The 27,218-nt window shown below is 42.0% G+C and overlaps 1 protein-coding gene across 1 annotated transcript in view; it reads left to right on the plus strand.

Annotated features, from left to right (window-relative positions):
* The window catches only part of lrp1bb (low density lipoprotein receptor-related protein 1Bb), a 597,729-nt gene that overhangs the window by 467,522 nt on the left and 102,989 nt on the right, over positions 1 to 27,218 (plus strand). The window contains exons 44-52 of the mRNA XM_084084305.1: positions 3,254 to 3,446; positions 7,053 to 7,178; positions 7,676 to 7,804; positions 8,401 to 8,520; positions 10,562 to 10,675; positions 11,596 to 11,745; positions 13,024 to 13,146; positions 20,909 to 21,028; positions 23,137 to 23,265. Coding sequence (XP_083940431.1) covers positions 3,254 to 3,446; positions 7,053 to 7,178; positions 7,676 to 7,804; positions 8,401 to 8,520; positions 10,562 to 10,675; positions 11,596 to 11,745; positions 13,024 to 13,146; positions 20,909 to 21,028; positions 23,137 to 23,265 — 1,204 coding nt within the window. The remainder of the gene's footprint in view (positions 1 to 3,253; positions 3,447 to 7,052; positions 7,179 to 7,675; positions 7,805 to 8,400; positions 8,521 to 10,561; positions 10,676 to 11,595; positions 11,746 to 13,023; positions 13,147 to 20,908; positions 21,029 to 23,136; positions 23,266 to 27,218) is intronic.

The raw sequence follows: 27,218 nt of genomic DNA on the forward strand, positions 1-27,218 counted from the left end.
CTTTAATTGTTTTCGTCACACGAAAGCATCAAAAGTAGCAGATCCACAAGCTGGAAACGTGGCGCGAAGGGACGCATTTTGAGCTTGTAGATCTGCTGTTTTTGATACTTTTGAATTTCCACCCGACAGAGACGTTTAGCATTCTCAATCCACGCCTGTCTACATGTAACACGTGACACATGTTATAGACACAATATTTTCTTGTCTGCAACCATACATTCATTAACCAACCTGCCCGACCACTTCGGTCTGCCGCCTCAGGGCGACTGGTTTCCTCGTCGCTCAGTGGTCCTTCTGGCCGATCTACACGGTCACGACTTTTTTCTGTTCTGGCCCCACAGTGGTGGAATGAACTCCCCACTGATGTCAGGACAGCAGAGACACTGATGTCAGGACAGCAGAGTCACTGACGTCAGGACAGCAGAGTCACTGACGTCAGGACAGCAGAGTCACTGATGTCAGGACAGCAGAGTCACTGATGTCGGGACAGCAGAGTCACTGATGTCGGGACAGCAGAGTCACTGATGTCAGGACAGCAGAGACACTGATGTCAGGACAGCAGAGTCACTGATGTCAGGACAGCAGAGTCACTGATGTCAGGACAGCAGAGTCACTGATGTCAGGACAGCAGAGTCACTGATGTCAGGACAGCAGAGTCACTGATGTCAGGACAGCAGAGACACTGATGTCAGGACAGCAGAGTCACTGATGTCAGGACAGCAGAGTCACTGATGTCAGGACAGCAGAGTCACTGATGTCAGGACAGCAGAGTCACTGATGTCAGGACAGCAGAGACACTGATGTCAGGACAGCAGAGTCACTGATGTCAGGACAGCAGAGTCACTGCCCATCTTTCGCCGCAGGCTGAAAACCCACCTCTTCAGGAAACACTACCCTTCCTCTTTGTCTGGCCTACTTGTTGTTAACTAGTTGTACGAACTCTTGTTTTATTGTTTTATTGGATCTTGTTTATTTGATTCACTTTTTTTTTCTATTTGTCTCATCTGTTTAAGAAAGTAGGTAGCTGATATATTGCACTTTTATCTTAGCACTAGGTATACTCTTAGTTGCTTGTTTTAGAAGAGAATGCACTTAAAACTTCTGGTGATTAGTAGTTTTGTTCCCTACCTATGTTGAATGCACTTATTGTAAGTCTCTTTGGATAAAAGCGTCTGCTAAATGACTGTAATGTAATGTAACCGCTTTTTAGAGTAAAAGAATAGTAGAAATAGCAAAAATAGCCGATCCTACAACCTGACAACGCGTTGCATCGCGACACATTGTGAGCTTGTAGGTCGTTTTATTTCCGCAAATTTTTAAATGGAGCTTAAGTGGTCACTTCATTTTGCCAACCACGTGTTTATTATTTTTCTCTCATAATCACGCCTCTGTTTCGACACACAAGTAATTAGTTGCTGGTTGGAAAACCTAATGTCTCCTAGAATCTAATTTCCCATCAATATGTTCCATCCTGACCCATCTGGCATTCTCTCTCTTCCTTTCTTCCTGCCCTCCCTCTCCCTCTATCTATCCTCCTCCCCCCTCTCTCTCTCTCTCTCTCTCTCTCTCTCTCTCTCTCTCTCTCTCTCTCTCTCTCTCTCTCTCTCTCTATCTCTCTCTCTCTCTCTCTCTCTCTCTCTCTCTCTCTCTCTCTCTCTCTTGATGGCTAGTTGTTGCTCTCCCATGCTGGGTTCCTTTAATCAACACCTGTCCTATTAATCCCAGTATGGCAGCAGGCTAATGCCATCCTGCTTACAGCGTGTCCCTCTAATGGAGCCGCTGGAAGTCCTGATGCCCCCCCGATCTTAGAGAGAAAAAGAGTCCCTAAAGGAGCCTTCTGATGGATTCCTGCCTCCCTGCCAATGACACTGTCATTTACTCCCCCAACATCTGGGTTAAGCAGTCTTGTGGGCGGCGGGGGTGATGTGGTGATTAATGACTTGAAACATTATTATGCTCGCCGTTTATTATTCCTGCTGCAGCGCTGAGACGCTGATGTTCTGCTGTCTCTGTTTTTAACCCCTAACGCTCTCTCAGCGATGGCTGTGTGGAGCAAAGTGCAAATATATTGACAGGGCCAAGAATGAATTGTCTCCGCCAGGCCGAAAGGCATGTAGAGAGAGTATGTTTTACCCCATGTCCGTCCGTCCGTCCTGTCCGTCCGTTAGCAGCTAATCTCCGGCACCGTTGGCCCGGTCGCTGCGAAACTTTGCACACACACTCCCTGGATGCCAATTCAGAACCTCTGCCGCAAATCTTTCAAATGGGCCTGTTATAGCGCCACCAGGAGGCCGATTTATGCAAAACCCATTTTTGGATATAATTCCTAGAGATTTTATCCCAACATCACGCAAATCTGTTCACAGTATCTCTATAGTCAGGTGATCAAGACGGATCTGTCCGATATTTCATATTCCATCCTGATTGGCTAAGGTTGGCTTCCAAAGTTTGCAGGATTGGTCCGTTTTGAACAAAATGTCTCAAATCATGAACGCGTTCAATTTCCGTTCAAATTTGCATGCACATTCCCACTAGGCCGAGGAGCACTTTTTCTAGTTGGGTATCATTCCTGTGTGAAAGCAACTCAAGCTGTGTTCATTATACAAACAGATAAGAGCTTTTCAGAGAGCATCCAAGCAGTATGAAAACACACACATCCTCCTATAATGTGACAATGCTCTGTGGTGGGGTGTCATGGTGTCATGGTGTCATGGTGTCATGGTGAGGACAACATTTCGTTTTTGTGTCAAAGCATGTCGCCAATGGTTACGGGTTGCCCAGCTGTGGGATGGCCCCGCAAGCTATGGGACGAACTGCCTCCCGGGTTGCCAGATCATGTGCGCATATCCCCCCACGGATGTGTCCGGGTATGGACTAGTTTAATAAATGAGCGTTGATGGTTTTACTGTGCTGTGGTTGGAGATGAATACAGTAGGACACGGTACAAAAGTTCTTTCATTTATTTACATCAGTATTAAATATAAGAATCAGAGGACAGAGAAAACTCAAACATATTCAAAGAACTAAAACAGATAGTAGATACAAAACAGTTACAGTCTGGAACAAAGGTGCAGGAAAACATAGCTGAAATATGGAGATACAAGTGTTCTGCCCGACAACAATGTACTGTACAGTAGATCAGACAGACAGACAGCAGTGTACAGTACAGTACAGTAGATCAGACAGACAGACAGACAGACAGACAGACAGACAGACAGACAGCCCTGTAACACTCTGCTCTGACATGTTGTAGGTCATCGTTAAATCGGGACCCGGAACCTTCTTTGGGCTGGCCATCTACGGGGACTTCATCTTCTGGTCGGACTGGGCCCGGCGGGCCGTGCTGCGCTCAAACAAATACACGGGCGGAGACACCAAGGTGCTGAGAGCAGACATACCTCATCAGCCCATGGGGATCGTCGCCGTGGCCCGGGACACAAACAACTGTGAGTAGTACTGCCTTCTGCTCATCATCTCCCGGGCTTATAGAGAACTCTAAAAAGATGCTCTGTGTTTCTGTCAGCAAAGTGTTGTTGGTGTGCAGCGGGGGGAAAAAGTAGTTCTTTTTACTTTAGTAAAAGTATTATACCACAATGTAGAAGTTCTCAGTTACAAGTAAAAGTCCTGCATTCAAAATGTACTTGAGTATAAGTACAAAAGTATTAGCATCAAAATATGGTTAAAGTACTCAAAGTCAAAGTACTCATTACGCAGAATGTCCCACTCCACACGTTTTCAAAATGTATTTAAACATCTTTTGAAAATAGCAATGTGTATATACTATACTGTAGGGCTGAAGTGGTTAATGTACAATATGTTTTAAATCAACAAAGTAAGTGTTAACTAAAGTTTTTTAAATAACTGTAAATGAAGTGGAGTAGAAGTAAAGGTACCTCAACATGCGTACTACGGAGGCTGTGGTGAAGTACAGTATTTCATTACATGTACTTTAGTTACTCTACACCACTGAGTCTGTGTCACAGTAAAGTGTGGGTACGTGTGTCTTTGTGTACAGTATATTAATGTGGTGTATTTCTGGAAAATGCTTATGTGGTTTCCAACAGTAATCAAGAGAGAATACCAGAGGGAAGTATTTATATCTGCCGTAATCTGCACCACTTGTATGAGTTTCTGCTTTTTGCATTTTGGTTGTTTTCAGTTTGGTTGTTGTTGTTCTGAGGCTCTGGGAGATCCGTTAGTAGCAGTTTTGTCCCCAGATTGTTTGGTTAATGTACATTTCTTCTTATTTTCCCTCTTTTCCTTTGCTGCTACAACACTAGATCACGGCTAAAAAGGGCCCTGGTTGGCTTCCTGTTTTGATGTGTGCGAGAAGAAATAGTGTGAATGATAAATGAGGGTGGTCTTATTTAGCATGGGGGAGAAGCTTAAGTTTCGGGATGCAATTAATAAAAAAGAGTATCCCTGTGTTGGCTGGAGGAATTCTCTGAAGTGTGGTGGCTTGGTACAGCGTGGTGCTTCCAACTAGGACATGGAGGAAAGTGCTTTAACGCGTCCCAATGGCTTGAGACGAGAGGCTCTCATGTGCGTCTCCTCATTTATCTCCTTATGGCAAATAATCACAGATGCCAAACTACTGTACGTCTGACCTAGCTCATAAGCTGAGGAAAAGTTAAATGTTTTAAAGTTGGTGTAAGTGATGTGTTTTTTAGGTAAAATAAATGTTAAATTCCTGTGTATTCACATAGTAATCATTGCTGAGTGTTTGTTCAGCAACATGGGTTTTGTCCGTCTTTCCAGCTCCATTAGTAAACAGAAAATAAAATGTCAGGTCGGGTAACCAATTTAATCTATTCAGAGATCAGTTTAACCCATACAGGATGCAGGTCAAACAAGTGAAACTGGAAATGGAAGAAAATTATAAATAAAAGAACAAAAGAGCAGACAGAATTGGAATTAGAACACAATACAATTGAAGCTGATGAATGGGTGCTATCTCCTGATTGGATGAAATCTGTGACCCACCTGAAAATGTATTTTCTGTTTACAGGGAGACGCCTAGTGTTATTGAACAAACACTAGGCGACAGAAATGATTACCATCAGAAAATAGAGCTTTAACTTTTAAAACCAAAAACTTGTTTTTGTTTTGTCCAATTGTTTTTTTTTCTTCTCCCACTCCCTTCAAAAGTGTGTTTTTATGCCTGAGCGTCATTCAGGAAGTGCACAATAAGACAGACGAGGCCAAACTAGACCCTACAGATGTTCAAGACTCAAAAAGTACTTTCCTATCTCTCATGAATGAAGGGCATACGGCTGGAGGGACGTAGGCAATGGGTTTCCAAGGGTTTTCTTTGTCAGTTCGGTCTTATTTGCGGGGGGAAAAATGAGGCAATTTTGCGCACATCACATCACATCAAGGACAGGGCTGGGAATTACTGTACAGCAGACACTTTAGAGAAAGACATAACCTCCAGTATTATATCGTCTCTGTTGGATTGAACACCTCATTTGTTCAAAACTGTTACTTTTCACGTTTCAAATTGAAAAAGAGCAAAAGTAGCACATTTACAAGCTCGAAACGCGTCGCTTCGCGTCAGGTTTAGAGCTTGTAGATCTGCTACTTTTGGTACTTTTTTGTGACACTGTACTATGATCAAGTAGGACGTTACTTTACGAATTAAACACAAAAAGTTAGAATATGGAGATGAGAGGTTTCTGCCCGACAGACAGCAACCATATTATACTCCCAGTGAGCCATAGTCGGCTATTAGATGTCCGTCTAAAACCGGGTTATAACTATTAGTGAAAGTTGTTTCAACGTCTAGGCTTAGTTTAGACGTTGATTAGCTGTTTCATAAGCGTCTATATGAAATGATGTTGTTCCAACGTCTAGGCTTAGTTGAAACAACTTTCACTGTTAGACCAGTTATAACCCGGTTTTAGCCTAGCCGTTTAGAAGTATTGTAGACGTCTAATAGCCTGATAAATGCTCAGTGGGCTGTATGTTTCCTATTGGTCACGTAGGAAGAAAATAAAAAGTCCTCTTTAGAGTGGCATTGTGCAGCAGAGGATAGTAGACCTGCTTTTAGCCATAATTGTTAGATATTTATCCACTTAAGCCCCTCTATGTACTTCACTGTACGATTGACCATAGTGGAAATGTCAGATCTGCAAGTTTGCTTGCAGATCTGACATTTCCCCCCATTGTTGAAAACTTTAGAAAATCTTCATAAAGTTGTGAGCTAACCTGGTTTTAAAGTGCTTAACTCATATACTGCCTAGAACGACTAAAACGACTTCTGTCCATAAGCCATGCCTGCCAAGAACGACTAAAACGACTTTTTAAAAAAATAAAACAATTAAAAATATATATATTTTTTATTTTTTTATTTTTTTATTTTATTTTTATTTTTTTGACCCAAAGACCAAGGAGATATGATTTTTCGAAGATATAGACTCCCATCCACTTCCTTGTTAACTTAAAACTTAAAAATTCTGTATCTCGGCTCCTGAGTACTTTTTTTTTTTCAATGAAAAATATGGCAGTGTTCAAACGCGGCCAGAAATAATTCTGGCAGTGAATGAGTTAATGGATGTACAGTACCAACGGGTGGGTGGTCTGTACCGATGGCCCTCACATTTCATCCTCCTACAATCACATGCCTACTTGGTGCTTGAAACTTTTATAAAGTCTGTGGTGGAAAGTAACTATAAGTACAGTTACTGAAGTACCGTACTTAACCAATTAAACCCTATATTATGGTTGACCCAGAGTCCCACATGGCTCTATATTAGGGTCTTCTTTTAAGCCAATACTTTTGCAGTTTTTCTCAAGTATTTTTTTTAATACAGACTTTTACTTGTAACAGAGTATTTTTCTGTTTTCACTCTGCATTACATATTTTCACTAGCTGATGTACAAGCTCACAGTGTGTTGAAGCGTGACACATTGTGAGCTTGTAGATCTGCTATGTTTTGTTTTCCGAACAATATGGATGCTGAGGTTTAAGTACAAAACAGAACATAATAATGAAGTAGGCGTACTGTACTTCTTCCACCACTCTGTTGAAACATGTTTCTCGTCTCTGTCAGGCGAGCTGTCTCCATGTCGACACATGAACGGAGGCTGTGGTGACCTTTGTCTCCTGACGGCAGAAGGAAGGGTCAGCTGTGCGTGCCGCGGAGAACGAGTTCTGCTCGACGACAACAGATGCGTGTGTAAGTTATGGAGGAGTGGGAGTTTAATGTGTAAGTTATGGAGGACTGGTAGTTTAATGTGTAAGTTATGGAGGACTGGTAGTTTAATGTGTAAGTTATGGAGGACTGGTAGTTTAATGTGTAAGTTATGGAGGACTGGGAGTTTAATCTCTACCGGCCTAGTTGAAGAGCTACTGGTTTCTGTTTGACAAACATGGCATAATTGTGTGATTTGTTTTTATCATTCATTTTATCATATCATTAAACACAAATATATTCATAGTTAAAACGGGCACAGCTAAAACATTGGAAGATATAGTTCATGTTAACCCAAAATACCAGACTTATGTATGAACTATTGATAAAGACTAAATCTAAGGACACAATGTTTTGTGATCAATCTGGGGGTCCTTGACATGACAATATTTGAGAACCACAGATCTTTTGTCTATGTATGCACATCATTGTGATCAAAATAACAGTAATATTTTCCTCACACTCATGTACTTATTTTGCAGCAGAAAATTCCTCCTGCAACATTCACACTGAATTTGAATGTGGGAACGGGGAGTGCATCAACTACCAGCTGACCTGTGACGGCAGCGCCCACTGCAAGGACAAGTCTGATGAGAAGATGCAATACTGTGGTAAGTACCCACGTACACTTTTGGCTTTAAAGGTAGGGTAAGTGATATGTGTGTTAAAACAAAAAGCTCTATATTGTAATAGGAATATTCATTTTGAATTAATTTTGATAGTGATCCAGTTCCAATGTTGTATCTGCTCATTTATTTGTGTCATCATTTCCAATCTCACTTGTTTAATCTGTATCCTGACTGAGTTCTCTATCCTGATTGGATAAAATTGGTACCCAACCGAACATGCATTTTCTGTTTAATAAAGAGCTGGAGAGACATGGAGACTCCTGTTACTGAACAAGCACTCTATAGCAATGAGTACAATATAGAGTACAGAATATAGAGCTATTTAACACTTATTTTAGCCAAAGAAAAGCCCTACCTTTATGTAAAATATATGACAACTTCTTTCACCTCTGGTGGTAAAGGAACATTCACATCATAATGAGCAGAATGGCAGATAAACTCAACAGCTACAGATACAGTTATAAATGTCAAGCTACCAGCAGCTCCTGTAAAAAAGACAAGTCGAGCGGTTAGCTGGAATGGCATCGACAAGCAGGTGACTTTAAAAACACATTTATGTTTCCCCACGTCTTCTCCAGACAACAGAAGCTGCAGGAGGGGCTTCAGGCCGTGCTACAACCAGCGCTGCGTGGCCAACAGTCGCTTCTGCGACGCCGTGGACGACTGCGGCGATAACTCGGATGAGGCGTTCTGTAACAGTGAGTCTATGAGCCCGTTTCATCTCCTCTCTCTCTCTCGCTCCATTCCGCCCCGACCGCCCCGCCTTTGGAAAGCCACGGTCCCACCTCACTAAAGCTAATGCTAATGTACCGACGTTAGCCTACATGCTGCGCCGCTAAGCCCTGGCTGGTTTAATGAGCCTCGGGGATGATGGCAAATGGTCGCTCTCACAAGGTGGAAACCTTGTATGTCCAAACAACTGTTACTGACTGCAACAAAGAACCCGATGGCTCTAGTGTTGATTTTGGCAGTGAATTTTGGTGTAGTTTTAGTCTTAGTCTTTTGAATCAAATTCCATTTAGTTTTAGTCATATTTTAGTCACCTGAAATGATTTACTGTTAGTCTAGTTTTAGTCGACTAATACGGAGATACAAGGTTTCGGCTCGACGGCGACGGAATTGAAAGACGACCCCCTGTCGCCAGCGCCATGCAGCAGCACCCCCCCCTACGACTACTAGCGCCACCTGCTGGGGGGAAAAGATGCCTTTTTTGAGAAACCGTTTAAGGTTGTTTTGCATCTAAACTGTGATGCTTGCTTTCCATTTCTTTGGTCAAAGGATATGGTTTTGACCTTGAGGGGGTGCATGGCATCGGCCTTGCAAATTGTATCTGGTTTGGTATTGTTGTTTAGCTGTATTCAGTCAGAACGCTATTTGTTGGCGTTTTGAATATTTCTATCTCCATGATTTTCTACTCCGCTGCACTGATGCCTCTGGCCTTGAGGCAGCACAGTGTACAGAATGAGAGCTTTAGTGTACCAGGCACAGCGGGCGGGGGGTTCATAATTAATGTGGACTTTCCAAGAAAGCACATCATGGGCTTTTCAGGAAGGAGACTAGCTGGCATTACAGCAGGAATATCATCATATTGCTGTGTTTGCGGTCAGGCCCTCTATGCAACGTTTAACCACTTGACCCCAGCTTGTAGATCGGTAATATTTGATGAACAGCTAATACTTGTTAGTTGGCTCACAATGTGTTGCAACCGCAACGCTTTGTGAGTTTGTAGATCGGCTATTTTTGAATGAATGGTGAATGTTCCCCCCGGATGTGTGTGTGTGTGTGTGTGTGTGTGTGTGTGTGTGTGTGTGTGTGTGTGTGTGTGTGTGTGTGTGTGTGTGTGTGTGTGTGTGTGTGTGTGTGTGTGTGTGTGTGTGTGTGTGTGTGTGTGTGTGTGTGTGTGTGTGTGTGTGTGTGTGTGTGTGTTTGTGTGTGTTACGTGGTGGTTAAGTGGTTTCAGTGACACATCAACAATAGCCATATTTCTGTTACTGCTTGGTATTTGTTCTAAAACCAGCCGTGTGATCCGGTTTAGGAAAAGAAAATAATGTTGTTCCGGTTCCGGGTTGGCGTCACATTGTTTTTGTTCCCCAAATAAGCTATTAATATAAAATAATAATATAAATAATATAAATAATCGATTAGTTTAGTCTCGCTAGTCGTGCCACGAGTTAGAATAAAAGATGGACATAAATACCCAACGATTATTATACCAAAAAGAAACAAAACGATTATACCAAACTAAACATGTTTTAAACTAGCGGAATCATTTTGGAGATGTTACGGCGCCAGTGGTTCCGATCGTTGGTTCCGGCCACCTGATGACCTAATGATGTCATCAGGTGACATAATGATGACCTAATGATGTCATCAGGTGACATAATGATGACATAATGATGTCATCAGGTGACATAATGATGACATAATGATAATGTAAAGTTATTTCCGCTCCGACCTGATCAGAAACCCGAAAACGGTATTGATCCCAGGCTGGGTTTAATCAGGTTGTGATTTTGGTCCCATTCATTCAGACCGTAGCACAGAGGTCTATTCAGTGCAAAGAGCAACATGTGCTGCATCACAGTTCTTCTGACATCATCCCCTGTATCATGTTTCATTTACGGTCAGAGACAGCTAAAACACTTTATAATTATACCTGTGTGTCAGCACATGGCCCCCTAAAGACTGTTCATTCTGCTGAGCACCCCAGTCTGTTGTTTATTGTGGTCTCTCCTCCAGACGTGACGTGTGGATCATCAGAATCGGCGTGTCAGGACGGGAGCTGTGTCTCCAGCTCAGCCTGGTGTAACCAGGTCATCGACTGTGCCGACGCCTCAGACGAAAAGAACTGCAGTAAGCCTTCCTTTTGTCTGGCTGGGCTTTGTTTTGTTTTGTTCTCTTTTTATTAGATAAATGAAACCCTGTATAGCCATATGCCCTTGACAGATCAAAATGGATCTTATAGAGGCTTAGATTGTGGCTTATTTATTCACACCCAAACATAGTCCCTGCCTTGTAGTGTTCAGTGATCAGGGTGTTTGTGTATTCTATAGACCACACAGTGATCAGGGTGTTTGTGTATTCTATAGACCACACAGTGATCAGGGTGTTTGTGTATTCTATAGACCACACAGTGATCGGGGTGTTTGTGTATTCTATAGACCACACAGTGATCGGGGTGTTTGTGTATTCTATAGACCACACAGTGATCAGGGTGTTTGTGTATTCTATAGACCACACAGTGATCAGGGTGTTTGTGTATTCTATAGACCACACAGTGATCAGGGTGTTTGTGTATTCTATAGACCACACAGTGATCAGGGTGTTTGTGTATGCTATAGACCACACAGTGATCAGGGTGTTTGTGTATTCTATAGACCACACAGTGATCGGGGTGTTTGTGTATTCTATAGACCACACAGTGATCAGGGTGTTTGTGTATTCTATAGACCACACAGTGATCAGGGTGTTTGTGTATTCTATAGACCACACAGTGATCAGGGTGTTTGTGTATTCTATAGACCACACAGTGATCGGGGTGTTTGTGTATTCTATAGACCACACAGTGATCGGGGTGTTTGTGTATTCTATAGACCACACAGTGATCGGGGTGTTTGTGTATTCTATAGACCACACAGTGATCGGGGTGTTTGTGTATTCTATAGACCACACAGTGATCGGGGTGTTTGTGTATTCTATAGACCACACAGTGATCAGGGTCTTTGTGTATTCTATAGACCACACAGTGATCAGGGTGTTTGTGTATTCTATAGACCACACAGACTGCTCTCACTTCTACAAGCTGGGAGTGAAGGAGAAAGGCTTCATTAGCTGTAACTCCACCTCTCTGTGCATCCACCCCTCCTGGCTCTGTGACGGAGCCAACGACTGTGGAGACTACGCCGATGAGACCAACTGTCAGGGTGAGTCTCCCCCCCCCCCCCCCCCCCCCCTCCTCCTCCTGACCTTATTTCCGGATCCATGTGAGTAGAAAGTGAAAGTGATCACTCGGGTGAAAACAGCGCAATCTTTTATAAAACTACAAAAAAAACGTCATAAGTCGCCCTTGGCAGTGAATGAGTTAACAATGATAATAAAGAAAACATCACATGGATGCATCTGGGACGTATCATCAGTGTTGTAGCCTGGGGTCATCGGGTGTTTGGGGTCTCACAACAACATACACCCTCGCCCAGGTGACCCAGCCGGGGTTGGTGGAATGAACTTCCCACTGATGTCAGGACAGCAGAGTCACTGCCCATCTTTCGCCGCAGGCTGAAAACCCACCTCTTCAGGAAACACTACCCTTCCTCTTTGCCTGGCCTACTTGTTGTTAACTAGTTGTACGAATGCTTGTTTTATTGTTGAATTGTTTATTGGATCTTGTTTAGTCAATACAATTATTTGTTTTTAGCTCCTGCTCATTTGACTACTTTGTCTCATCTGTTTAAGGAAATAGTTAGCTGATATATTGCACTTTTACCTTAGCGCTAGGTATGCTCTTGGTTGCTTGTTATTGCAGAAAATGCACTTATAACCTCTGGTGATTAGTAGCTTTCGTTCCCTACCTTTGTTGATTGCACTTATTGTAAGTCGCTTTGGATAAAAGCGTCTGCTAAATGACTGTAATGTAATGTAATGTAATGTTGATCAAGCCCCGACTTACGTCCCAGTAGCTACTGTACCCACGGTCAGTCCTCTTAGGACAAGACAGGGCCCCTCAGTCCGCTTCTCCGGAACTACTCTGCCGCGACTGGGGGAGAGGAGAGGCTCTGGCACGTGGAGGGACTATAGGCTCTGTGGATGGCCTCCTGGCCGGGCTCCTCCTTCGTCTCGCCAGGTCCAGGACCTGAGCGCTGCACCAGATCCATTGCACAAAGCTACAATATATAAAACGCGTTCTCATGGATCACCTGTAATTATCGCCATGGTCCACTAGTGGTCCACGGACCACCGGTTGAGCGACAGTGCCATAATGTGCAGAAACCCAGACAGAGGGGAGTCCGCTTCATGTAGAAACAGACTAGAAAAAGAGGAGTTGTTATAATCCTCTGAGATTTGGTTTTGCGAGGCAATTAAGGATGGCTGAGTTTAGAGAATTGGAAAGAGAGCTTAGGCCAAGATAATGACCTCAATCATGGCTATAATACCCCGAGATGGAGGCAGAGACTTGTACTGGTCTGTGTTTTGTCCGTCCCCAGTGTCCCACGGGCAGAAGTGTGAGGAGGGACACTTCGCCTGTCCCAGCGGGAACTGCATCTCCAGCGTGTGGCTCTGTGACGGACAGAAGGACTGCGAGGACGGGGCGGATGAGTTCCAGTGCGGTAAGCCTCCATCCATGTTCATTCTGTAACACAGTGGCTACCAAACCTTTCACCCCCCAAAATAATCTATTATTTGAACTGGGGACCCCCCCAAAATAATCATATTGAACTGGGGATCCCCTCAAAATAATCATATTTCAACTGGGGACCCCCTCAAAATAATCATAGGGACCCCCTCAAAATAATCATATTTCAACTGGGGACCCCCTCAAAATAATCATATTTCAACTGGGGACCCCCTCAAAATAATCATATTTCAACTGGGGACCCCCTCAAAATAATCATATTTCAACTGGGGAACCCCCAAAATAATCATATTTAAACTGGGGACCCCCCACCGTGTCAAGCACTTGGAATTGTAGGCATTACATTTAGTTTGACTCGGTCTCACAGATAAACATTGTGAAAATTGCCGATCTACAAGCTCACAACACCTCGGACGGCGAGGCGGTGTGAGCTTGTAGATACTTTATACCCTGTGTACAAAATACTGTATGTTGGTTTGTTTACTGTTGAGAGAGAAAACTATGTTGCACAGTAAGCTAATCCTCCCGGGGTCCCCAGAATCATTTGGCGACCCCCCTGGGGATCACGACCCCCAGTTTGAGAACCACTGCTGTAACAGCCACACACAATGCAGCACACCAGAGGTGTGTGGCATTGGTCATAAACTATGAGTACAAATATCTACCGTTTTTTTTACAAATCATGCATGAGATCTAAAATGTGTATTTATTAAGTGCGACTGAACTTAATCATGGAACGTACTGTAGTGTACTGCAGTTTAAAATGTCTCCTTGAGGATAAAATAATGATTACTATTAACCAGTACCACAACAGAAAAATAAGTCGTTTTTAAAATAACATATAACGTCTTAATATTTGGGCTTATGGGTATCGAGTGTTTCCTGTGAAAGTCCAAGGGAAGACACAAGTCGTTTGGTCTTGAAGTCCAAGTCGAGTTTCAAGTACTGTAGTGTTGATTTTGACAGCAAATGTTGATTTAGTTTTTGTCATAGTCTTTTGAATAACATTCCATTTAGTTTTATATTTTAGTCGTCTGAAATGTTTTAGTTTTTGTCTAGTTTTAGTCGACTAAATATCATACGATAATTGTCGACTAAATCTACAGTTGATTTAGTCGACTATAATGTATGTTGGCGGTGCCTTGATGGTGTCGTAATGGCTGATTTTACACTTGGTTGAATGCTGAAAATAGCCGATCTACAAGCTCACAACGCGTCGCAGCGCGACATGAAATAACTTGTCTTTTAGTTCTACTGGATCTCTTCTCCACTAGATCCCTCACTAACATTTGAGTCTAGTTTTTATTTGTTGACAAAATTGTCAATATACTTAGTCATAGTTTTAGTCATCATATCAGTCATCAGTTTTTATTTCGTTTTTATTTAATTTTTGTCAGTGAAAAAAGGTAGTCGAAATCAACACTGGTTTCAAGTATCATTCGATTTGATCAATTGGAGTCTAAAGTCCTCAGATTAGTCTGGGGGACATACTGTATTAACATAGAAAGTTGCCACACGTAGATACAAGGTTTCTGCCCGACAGCAAAAAGCACCTCAGAAGCATAAGAAAAAAAGAAACCCTTGTTGAACAGCTAATTGTTTTAGCCACAAGCGACCGATGTCTTCCCACTCCGTGCGGCCGCCCCTCATTGTGTGCGTAATGACATTTCTCTTTGAGTCTACCTCACCACCGCGTTCCATTATTACCATCCAGGGCGTGGAAAAGGACACTGTTATTCTGCTTCTCCCCTTTGAATTAGCATACCCCCCCCCCCCCCACCCACCCACCACCACCACCACCACCTACACCCTGTGTAACAATTAATTAATACATTAAGACCGGGAACACATCTGTGTAACCACTTTAACCATTATTTTTATACTTTGGCTATTCAAAAAATAGCAGATCTACAAGCTCATAGCGCGGCACCGAGTGCCGCGCTATGAGCTTGTCATGTGACTGGTCCGTGGCCAAATACATAATTTTGGGGGTCCTTGACATGAAAGAGTTTGAGAACCACTGATATTATAGCAACATATGTTTAAAAAATAAAAAAAACTGTTAGGATTTAGGAGATATTTGTAAAATCCACAGAAGCAAAGATTTGAGTTAAAATGTATAAAAATATATATATTCAAAGATTTGCACACATTTTCACGATAAAAAAAATAGCAGATCTACAAGCTCATAGCGCGGCACAGAAATCTGTAAATGACACACAGATGCGTTCCCGGTCTTAATGGGTTAATTAGCCATCAGTCATTGTAAACGGTTTCTAGGAGACGGAAACATTTTGGTTTCTCTGGGCACAGCGGTGACATCTGAAAGAGGACTTCACAATCACATGACTCTGCTGCTACTTCCACCTCCTCCAGCAGAGAGGGCAAACAAGAGCACTCTTTTCTTTTTTCTTTTTGCCCGCGTACGCTTTGATCCTCGTTAATGTATGCATAACATACCATGACAAAGTAAAGGTCTCTCCAATTAGATGGGAGGGAGCATAATTGAGTCAAGGCGTGGGTAAATATAATTTGACGGCACGATCCGTGTATCCGTTCATGTGTCATTGCTCTCGGCATTAAAGCCAAATCAAGGAACAGACGTGCGTGTTTGCAGCGTTGACCGTGGAACTCGTGCGTATGCCCGTGCATCGTGTGCGTGCGCTAATTAAGAGGGATGGTATTAACACACACACACACACACACACACACACACACACACACACACACACACACACACACCATCATCTAAGTCTCTACCTGCCTTTGAGCTGTCTGTCTGCCCGTTGGTTTATCTTGCCGATTATAGTGTCTGCAAAACATGGGATAACAATTAGCTCTGTCTACAGTAGCTTATATGGAACTAGTCCCATTATGAACCTCTCCCTCTTATATGGAACTAGTCCCATTATGAACCTCTCCCTCTTATATGGAACTAGTCCCATTATGAACCTCTCCCTCTTATATGGAACTAGTACCATTATGAACCTCTCCCTCTTATATGGAACTAGTACCATTATGAACCTCTCCCTCTTATATGGAACTAGTACCATTATGAACCTCTCCCTCTTATATGGAACTAGTCCCATTATGAACCTCTCCCTCTTATATGGAACCAGTACCATTATGAACCTCTCCCTCTTATATGGAACTAGTACCATTATGAACCTCTCCCTCTTATATGGAACTAGTACCATTATGAACCTCTCCCTCCGCTATACAGCTCCGAGATGACGTTCCATAAAGCTGGCTACCGGAAACGGGCGAACACCGGCAAAGGGTCCGTGGAATACCTTTTTCGCCACATTGTATCCAAAAACTAAAGGTAGTCCCCTAATTGTACAGATGTTTGAGGATTTTCTTTTTGAAGAAACAACCATTTAAATCTCTTATTTAGTCAGCCTGTGGCCATGTTTTCAACCCGGAAAAACCCACTAGGTCAGGTGCCAGTACTGCCCGGTCCGTTCTAAAAGGTTGGGTTCCGGAAAATCCTCAAACATCTGTAGAATTAGAGGACTATACCTTTAGTAGTCCACTACCTTTAGCTATAACAATAAAATTGGAAATCTTGTTTGAAAAAACAATGATATCAATGTTCTGCAGGTTTCTGAACCGTCTTCAGCCTTGCTATGAGACATACAGTAGGCTGAGTAAACACAAATGGTACCACATTATAATGAGCATTAGTGAGGACCAATTATATGAAGATAGGTTGAAAATGGGTGAAGTCATCCTTTAACATCTAAAAACAATTAAAAGTACCTTTTCCACCACTGATTCAGATCATTCCAAAGTGATGGAAAAGCAGAATGCGTAAGTCTTTCCTCGCCAGTACATAGCCTCTCCATCACCAAGACCTTTGCTGTGCCTCCTCGTGGCAGTCCCCGGTAACTGTGTGCTTTGCAGCCTCAGGCCAAACAGCATGGGATCTCTGGCCAGTGCCTACTGGCTAACCTTTTGGTTATAGGCTACGGGAGAAAACCCCTAAAGAAAAACCTGTGTTGAAGACCCGCATTAGGCAGTCACCAACAGACCGGTGTTCTGGCAGTCCTCTGCAACCCCACGCGGCAGAAGGTCGTCATGAGCTCATCATGCCACTGGAGGACGTCGCATGGGGCCAAGACAAGACAGTGTGAGTAGGGAATGCGCAGCCCTACCACCACTCTAATCAACTCACTGCGCAGGCCTTTGCTCCCCCTACACCCAACCCCCCCCACGTCATCATCGAAATCGATGGACAGCCATAAGCAAGTAAGCAAGATCATTCAGAGCTGAAAGCTCTAATTTAAAAGATCCTCATGGTGGGAGAGTCTGCCTCGCCCTGTTCCTACTGTTTTACGTATCATTGCTGTCAGGATGAAACCTCTTATCTCCATAGTTTAACTTTTTGTGTTTTTTCGTAGATAAACACCCCACTTGATCATACTACAGCGTCACACAAAGAGCATCAAACGTAGCAGATCTACAAGCTCACAACGCGGCGCGTTTCGAGCTTGTAGATCTGTTACGTTTGATGCTTTTGAATTTGAATCGTGAAAAGTTAACAGTTTTGGATATATGAGGTTTCCACCCGACAGAGACAATATGATGCAACCACCAACCCATCCACTGTTAACCCTTACCAATGATGAACGTACACAATGGTTATGGCTTGTTTCAACATTTAATTTCTTGAAACAAGAACAGAAGTCATTCACATACACGATGTTGTATGGTTGTATTTGAGTATATAATTAGCATTTCTCTAATCAACATAAGTAATGGAATCCACTTTTTAAATGCTATTTGCATATTATCTGATTTGTTTTTGTAAATTGGCCATGAATGATGTCAGATAAGCGGCATAACACATGGAACACAATTTCCATCCTTTTATCAGCGGAGCTTCATTTGTGCCTGTGTGTCAAATGATAATATCAACCGCTTCAAATGTGCTTATTTCTGAGCCAATTTGAATTATGCCGCCATTCCTTTAGAAGTTCTTCTGAATTGCTTTTGCAGGACAAATAGACAATATTCCCCATTCCTCCGGGTTAATTATCATATAAAAAGCCCGAGCCATTGATAATCTGACAGCGGCTGCAAAGTGGTTTTGAGGAAAATGTCATTACGTCTCAGAAATTCACAATTCCGCATCTGATTAAATGAAATGCTCATCTGTCATCGCTACGATTGTGTGATGTGCTCAGCGAAAACACCGCTGGAAAAGATTGGCGATATGAAAAGACTTTCTCTGTGATACATTTAATACGTTGCCGTAGAACCCACTATTTTCTTACAGAGGGGGGCTTTGAAACGTTTTTTTTTCTCAACATCGTACTGGAATATATCTGAATAATCATGATTTCCGGATTGAGTCCCTCTCTCCGGCGTTGATCCCCATCATTATCCTCCTGGTCCTGCGTATCAAAGCGGGTGTGATGTACAAAGAGGGACGGGGGGGACGGGGGGGGGGAGGGGGGACGTCGTCGTTGAGGCAAGATCTCCTCCCAACAGGTTCCATAATTCCATGTATTGTGGTTTGACCTGGAGCACAGCGACTCTTCCTCTCCTCCCCTTTCTCTCTCAGCATCTCATCAAAAGCTCCTGCAGACCTTGCAGGGACCCTGACATCTGAGAGAGAGAGGCCCCCCACCACCCCCCACCCCCCCGGGGAGAGTGGGAGGTTCAGTGACACATAGCACAGATAATCAGAATACATCCGCTCTTTCTCTCTCTCTCTCTCTTGTTCTCCTCACCTCTGGTTGGCTGTAGTGTGGCCGTCGTTTCCCCCCCGACGAGAATAATCCATTAAGACTGGGAACGGATCTGTGTTATTTTAACATGTCTTTGGCTATTCAAAAATAGCAGATCTACAAGCTCATAGTGCCGCATGAGCTTGTAGATCTGCTATCTGTTTGAAAAATTGTGGAAGATTTGTGCAAATCTTTGAATATATATGTATATGTTTTAAAGCGAACATTTTTAACTCTGATCTGTGCTTCTGGGGGTCCCTGGAACATATCACCACTGATATAGCAACATATTGTTAGGATTCAGAAAACGTGTATTTGGCCATGGACCCCCATCTCAAAATGTTTTGTTCCAGGGACCCCCCCAGAAGCAAAGATTTGAGTTACAAATGTTTGCTTTAAATAATATATTCAAAGATTTTCAAAAATGTTCAGGATTTTTCAAAAATAGCAGATCTACAAGCTCATAGCGCGGCACTCTGTGCCGCGCTATGAGCTTGTAGATCTGACACGGATGCGTTCCAGGTCTTAAAGGGATAAACCTCCACTAACTGACAGACAGCTGCCTTTGTTCAGGTTTGAGTCGTCAGAAGAAACGCCAGAAACAAAAAGGAAAATCAATATTTATGGGAAAAGCGTTTGTGTGAAGAAAGAGAGGATGTTGTAATGTATATACACATGTTTTCTTTTGTGTGAGGAACGCTTTGTGTGTTTGTTTTTTCTTGCATCAGTAACCTGCATGTATTCTTTCATGACGGAAAAGAGAATATTATGCACAGTGGTTTATTATGTGGCAGCTAGCTGTGTGTTAGCGCTCCTCAAAGCAAACAACCTCTCTGCAGGGGCTGAGAGGTGGAAGAAGTACTCAGATTCTTTACTTAACAGGGGTTGACACTAACGGTTGCCCGACTGCCCGTGGCAAGTAAATAAAACGTTGGAGCAGGTGGAGTTTGCTTTCAGGTTTGCCCGACGGGCAAAGTGCGTTGGAGTGGGGAAGCAACAGTCTTTAGTTCGCTATAAACACAACACAAGATGTCTGTGGTATAAATAAGTCACATTGTATACTGTAGCTATTGAGATATTTGGCATAAATATTGAGGTATGTCCATATCTCACAGCCCCAGAATCCTTAAGTAAAGTAAAAGTATACGTATGTGTTAAAATGAACGGTAATAATAATTTTTTTAACCCAACAGGATTGACTTTTCGGGGGAAGTGGGCGTGATCTTTGGGCAAGTAGAACATGACCTGTACTAGCCCGACGGGCAAGTGCCTCTGAGACCTTAGTGTCAACCCCTGCTTAAGTAAAAGTAGCAATACCACAATATTAAAATACTCTGTTACAAGTAAAAGGCCTGCATTCAAAATTTTACTTGATTAAAAGTAAAAAGTATTGGCATCAATATATGTAAAAGCACAAAGATTTGTCAAACGATTTGAAAATAGCTGATCTACAATCTGTCCCATCAAGCTTGTAAGTTTGTAGATCGGATATTTTGGATTGAGGCCAATGGAAGTGGTTAATGTATGTTTTGTATTCCCACTGAGCATTTTTCGGGCTATTAGACGTCTAAAATAAGTCTATGGGGTAGGCTAAAACGGGGTTATAATTGGTCTACTGGTGAAAGTTTTTTAGCGGTCTAGGCTTAGCCTAGACGTTGATTAGCTGTTTTTTAAGCGTCTATTTATAGACCGTCTATATTATAAACGTTGAAATGACGTCTATGTAATAATAATCAAAATCTACAAAGTAACTAAAAGTGTTCAAATAATTGTAGTGGAGTAAAAAGAAGTACCATATTTGTCTTTGAGATGTAGTGGAGTAGAGGTAAAAGATACCTCAAAATTGTACTTGATTGATTGATTGATTGAATTTATAATACTTTTGTCTAAAAGGTCCGGCCAAAAAAGTCCTTGCGGACTTGTTTCCGTTGGGGTCCTACTAAAGTACTAGTACTTGAGTAAATGTACTTAGTTACTTTACACCACTGCTTTCCTCCACAGACTCGTCGTGCCTATGGAACCAGTTCGCCTGCTCTAAGAACAAATGCATCGCCAAGCAGTGGCTGTGTGACGGAGAGAACGACTGTGAGGACGGCCTGGACGAGAGCGTGCAGATCTGTGGTGAGTGGCCTTTCAGTGGTGGAAGAAGTACTCACATGTTTTACTTAAGTAAAAGTACCAATACCACAGTATAAAAATACTCTTGTTACAAGTAAAAAGCCTTTGTGCAAAAAGTTATTTGAGTAAAAGGACAAAAGTGTTGGTATCAAAATATACTTAAAGTACCAAAAGGAAAAGTACTAAAATGTTTGAAAATAGCCTAGGTATAAAATAGGACTAAAGCGGTTAATGCATGTTTTATATCATCATAATTTCTATCTGCAAAGTAACTAGTAACTAAAGTTTTCAAATAATTGTAGTGGAGTAAAAGTACAATATTTGGATCCGAGATGTAGTGGAGTAGAAGTAAAAGTATTTCAAATTGGAAATACTTAAGTAAAGTACAAATATCTCAAAATTGTACTTAAATACAGTACTTGAGTACATGTACTTAGTTACTTTCCACCACTAGTGGCCTTTCACGTGTCACCGGGAGGGGGGGTGGTGGGGGGGGGTATGGCTGGGAAAAGGTCACATCCTCCTTATTGCTTGTGACGTCTTGGCGTTGTTTTGTCAGAGCGAGCCGGAGCGTCGCTCCAAAACGAAAACAGCAGAAATGAAAACGGTTGATAACGGGAACGACAACAAATGATACCGCCGGCGTTTGTGATGATCTGAGTGGGCGCCGAGGCAAATAGATTTGTCATCATGGAGGCCCAAGAGGCACAGCTATTTCAGTTGGCAAATGAGATGTATCAGTAATGAATTCCCACGTATAAAAAAAAAAAAGGATCCAACAAACAATAGGGAGGAAGGTTGCGGTGAACGTTGGTTGTTATAATTGGATTGTAATGGAATGTCAAGGAAATATTAATGAAATAGCCCGCAGGTTTCTTTTTTTTTTTTCATGCATATTTTCCAATCAACAACGAGGAACGGATTTTTTTAGCTAGACATGCTTAATTGAACTACTGTATTTACCTTTGGCTTCACAACACTGGCCATTTCTCTCCGCCTGGTCTGCTGCCCCTCGAAGGCCATATTTGAACTGTAATAACTGTAATATATGCTTGGCTGAGGGACACGTTTGAGAGGAAGTAGGTCGGCTGTTGCACGATACCATCGCGCAACCGACTATAAATCAGGTTTTAGATAGACAATGAATGGTAGATTTTTCAGGTGTCTTCAACGTTCTGCTCCTGGTGCGTTAGAGGACCTTATTGTTGCTGCTTATATGGTTGCTGTTTGTCAGAAACCTTGTATCTCCATATTCATATATTTATTTTTTAGTTTTTTTTTGTGTAAATTAATGCTCTAGTTTGAGACACTTTAACTTTGGAAGAGAAAGTGGTTATAGTTCTTCTGTCTGTGGGTTTTATAAATATTTAACCTTTTTATTTTTTATTTCCTGATAAGTAAGAGCTTTGGACATACAAGGGTTCGGCCCGACATTGTCGTTATGGCAAACAGTGGTAGATGGTCGCTGACACATCTTTGGCCATAACAGTTACGTAAGAGGAATTGTGCACTTTTGAATCTCACTGCACAAAATATCCTACAGATTTTGACAGCAATATTTTATTTAGTTTTAGTCATTCTTTTGAATAAAGTTCCATTTAGCTTTAGTCATATTCTTTAGTCGACTAAAATGTATTTTGGCGGTGGCTTGATGCGTCGTAATGGCTGATTTTACACTCGTTTGCATGCTGAAAATAGCCGATCTACAAGCTCACAATGCGTCGCAGCGCGACGCGTTGTGAACTTGTAGATCGGCTATTTTCACACACCCCAGCGCAACCAAACATAAAACGACTTGTCTTTTAGTTCTACTGGATCTCTTTCTCCACTAGATCCTTCACTAACATTTTAGTCAAGTTTGTATTTGTTGACAACATCGTCAATATATTTAGTCTTAGTTTTAGTCATCATAGCTTAGTATTTTATTAGGTTTTTATTTTGTTTTCGTCAGTGAAAAAAAGTTAGTCGACAAACATTTTCCGTCATAGTCGACAACATCAACACTGACAGATACGCTGCTCTCTGTAACATGTGGTGAAAGTTAACGCTATGCAGAGCCTGTTGGTAATAAGTGTATGTATTGCATGTGTCGCTGTTCTTTCTCCCTATAGGCTCGGTGACATGTGCACCAGGGCTGTTCAGCTGTCCCGGGTCATACGCCTGCGTGCCCAAACGCTGGCTCTGTGACGGCGAGAGGGACTGCCCTGACGGTAGTGATGAACTGGCTGCAGCCGGCTGTGGTAAACATCTGATTTTTTTACATTGAGCTTTAATCAATGCCAGAGCCATTCAAAGTAAGGAGAGTTGCGTCACTTCATCGGGCCAGGTCTTCTACATAGCCAATTGGCAAGTAGTGACAAAGCCCTAAACCGGAAGTTTATACGGAATATGCACTGGAGTCTATGAGTGTTTGTCACTATTTCCAGTTAACCTGAACCACGTTTCTGCCCCCTCATTGGCGGAACTCTCTAATACAAGGCTCTGGTCCGTACCCACATTTACACCCACCGACCGTCTGGTCTATGGGACCGCAACTACAGCTCCCACAGCCTACGGGAACCATGAATAGATATCCCATAGCTCATGGCGAAAATGCTATATACTGTATGTCAGATGTATATACGTAACGCTTTTCTAAGTAATCAAAATGTACATGGGGGGGGTCTGTTTTAATTCAGCAGAAGTAACATATCGTTTTCTCACCGTCAGTTGATGCTTCATTTCCATAAGAGTCAAACCGCCGGGGTCATTTGTTTATTTTTGGAACACAGTTCTTATTTGACGCGATATTAAACACATCTATGGGGATTCAGAAAGGGGGGGAAAGAAACTTGACCCAGGTAGGATGCATAAATTACGTCAGACTTCGGTGCTCTAGTGGAACAGTAAAACGTGGGTGTGCAGTTAGCTGGAGGTAGCAGTATTCTTGCTCACTCCCTGCGTTATGCTAATATGTGCAATTTCAGATTGACTGACCAACCCACTGAAGAGAATAGATGGATTTGGACGGACTGACAGTTTTGTTCATTTAATAATATGATAATAGGATAGTATGTATGCCGCAGCTGTACTCGGTTGAGGAAAGTTAAATATGTATTCTGATGGGTTAACTTTGGCCATTTCGACTTGAAAGAGATTAGATTAATCCATTTAGACCGGAACGCATCTGTGTCATTTTTAAGATGTATTTGGCTATTCAAAAATAGCAGATATACAAGCTTGTAGCACGGCACTCATCTGCTATTTATTTATTTAAACGTGAAAATGTGTGCAACTCTTTGAATATATGCGTTTTTTAAAGCAAGATGTTTGAACTCAAATCTTTGGTTCTGGGGATTTTTTGTTTTACTTATGTTGCTATAATATCAAACCTCAAACCTTTTTCATGTCAAGGACCACCCAAAATGATATGTATTTGTCCCAATCTCAAAATATTTGCCAGAAGCAAAGATTTGAGTAAAACATGTATATATATATCTTCAAAAATTAGCCAAAAAAAAAGCAAGATTTTACAAGCTCATAACGCCGCACTCGGTGCCACGCTATGAGCTATGAGCTTGTAGATCTGCTATTTTTTGAATAACCAAATACATCTTAAAATGACACAGATACGTTCCCGGTCTGAATGGGTTAATGTTAGCCTGTCCTCCAGAGTGGTGCCGACACATGACACCAGAGGTGCGTTCTCACCGGGTCGTGTCAGCGTGAAGCCGTCTATTCATGGTGTAATGTAGAGCGAGGAGGGTTCGGCCACAAGGTTCCTACGCAGCGGGAGGGTCCGGGTATGGACGGATCACTGGTCCACATTTACATAAAGTTCATATGATCCAAATCTATGCAAATTATTCTGCCTGCACTCACAGAACTCGGATCAAATTGTCAAACCAGGGCTTTTGCAGAGCAAATGTAAATCAAAGGATTCAGCAGCTGCTCTGTCCGTTTCTCTGCTAACGTGTTATATAACGTGATATATATATATATATATATATATATATATATATATATATATATATATATATATATATATATATATATATATATATATATATATATATATATATATATATATATATATATATATATATATATATATATATATATATATATATATATATATATATATATATATATATATATATATATATATAACCCTAACCCTATATATATATATATATATATATATATATATATATATATATATATATATATATATATATATATATATATATATATATATATATAGTCATTAATAAGGTGTAATAAGGTCATCTAAAGTAATCTGCTGGGTGAAGCAGTAAACATGCGCCCCCTGGGGACCAGAAAATACTCCCTTTCGTCGTGCGGTCACGGCACATACAATACACCAGTGGTTCTCAACTAGTGGTCCGGGGACCACCGGTGGTCCTTGAGGGGGTTCCGGGTGGTCCCCAGCTAAACAATGGAGAGTTGGTAACCAAATGGACCCTTATTAGATCTTTAATTCATGAGAGCGTAACATTAAACCATTTTAATGTTACATCATCATTACAGTTGTGGTGTTTTGCCAATTATTTGGGGGCCACTTGCAATACCCTCACGGCCCACCAGTGGGGCCTTGGCCCACAGGTTGGGACTCATTGACATATACCTGTAGATGGTTTGGGGGTCTGGTGGGTCCTCCAGTGTCCTGAATGCACCTCGTATCCAGTGTGACAATAAACAAGGTAAACATATACATCACATGCAGAGAGACAGTGTAGTGCCTCAGTAAACTATAGGATCACATGTAAACCAAGAGCCTATAGCATCAGTCTTCAACAGGGGGTCCGGGACCCCAAGGGGGTCCTCAGAGTTACTACTGGGGGTCCGCCAAATCTTTGTGATAGGATTATTTTTTTTTACATTAACCACTTGAACCCTAGCATCTCTATTCTGAGGAACATTAGCCGAAAACGCTGCGAGGCGTTGTGAGCTTGTAGATCGGCTATTTTCGGCAAAGAGGTTTGGTGTTGGAGCAAATCAAGTAGAGGTTATTAATGAAGGTTTAAGTGGTTAAATGTCTGAAATGAACAAACAAACATGAATTTACACAACACTGATGGTAGTCAATGAAGCTATCTATGAAAAAGTTGAATCTGCAGCACAATTGTGTACAATGTAGTGGTGGGGGTCCCTGCTTCCTCTCTCTCTCAGCTAGGGGGTCCATGGGCTGAAAAACACGATGGACCCCTGGTCTAAACAATATACTATCAAAATAATAATGTATACAATGAACTATAGAACATATAGTAAATAATGAACCATCTGCATCAGTGTAAAGAAGCCGTTGTCATGTTGGACAGAAAGCAGTGGAGCGGATGGAGCCACACAGTTGAAAATGGCCCATCATATAATAATACTAATGAGGAGTCATGAAACTGGCATAAATTACTTTGTTTATGCGCCTATCTCCTGCATCATCCCCCATAAAAACATATTAGGCTAATCAAGCTGGAGTTTTATTGTCTCTCATTTATACAGCAGAGCTTTAAACGGGGCTCAGAGGATGATCTGGTTCTACTGCTGTTGATCACACGTAGAGCATGCCAAGTGTGGGCAGAGCTGCTGAATCATCACTTAATGTTTCAACTCGGTTTTTTTCTCATGCACTACAGCACCCACAGCACCCACAGCACCCACAGCACCCACAGCACCCACACAGCATCCACAGCACCCACAGCACCCACAGCACCCACACAGCACCCACAGCACCCACAGCACCCACAGCACCCACAGCACCCACAGCACCCACAAACACATGTCTATTTGTTTTTCCTCATGCTCTAGCAGTTTTGATTTTGTCGACTAAAACTATGACCAAAAATAATCTTCGACTGCCTTTTTTCACTGATTTTGTCAACAAATAAAAACTAGACTAAAATGTCAGTGAGGGTCTAGTGGAGAAGAGATCCAGTAGAACTAAAAGACAAGTGATTTTATGTTTTGATGCACTCGGGTCTTGTGCTCTGAAAATAGCCGATCTACAAGCTCACAACACGTTGCGCTGCGACGCGTTGTGAGCTTGTAGATTGGCTATTTTCAGCATGCAACCTAGAGTAAAATCAGCCATCAAGATGCCATCAAGGCACCGCCAACATACTGTACATTATAGTAGACTAAATCAACTGTAGATTCAGTCGACTATAATCTTATGATATTTAGTCGACTAAAACTA

The sequence above is a fragment of the Gymnoscopelus microlampas genome (genome assembly GCF_963454915.1).
Source record: "Gymnoscopelus microlampas genome assembly, chromosome: 17".
Classification (NCBI taxonomy): domain Eukaryota; kingdom Metazoa; phylum Chordata; class Actinopteri; order Myctophiformes; family Myctophidae; genus Gymnoscopelus; species Gymnoscopelus microlampas.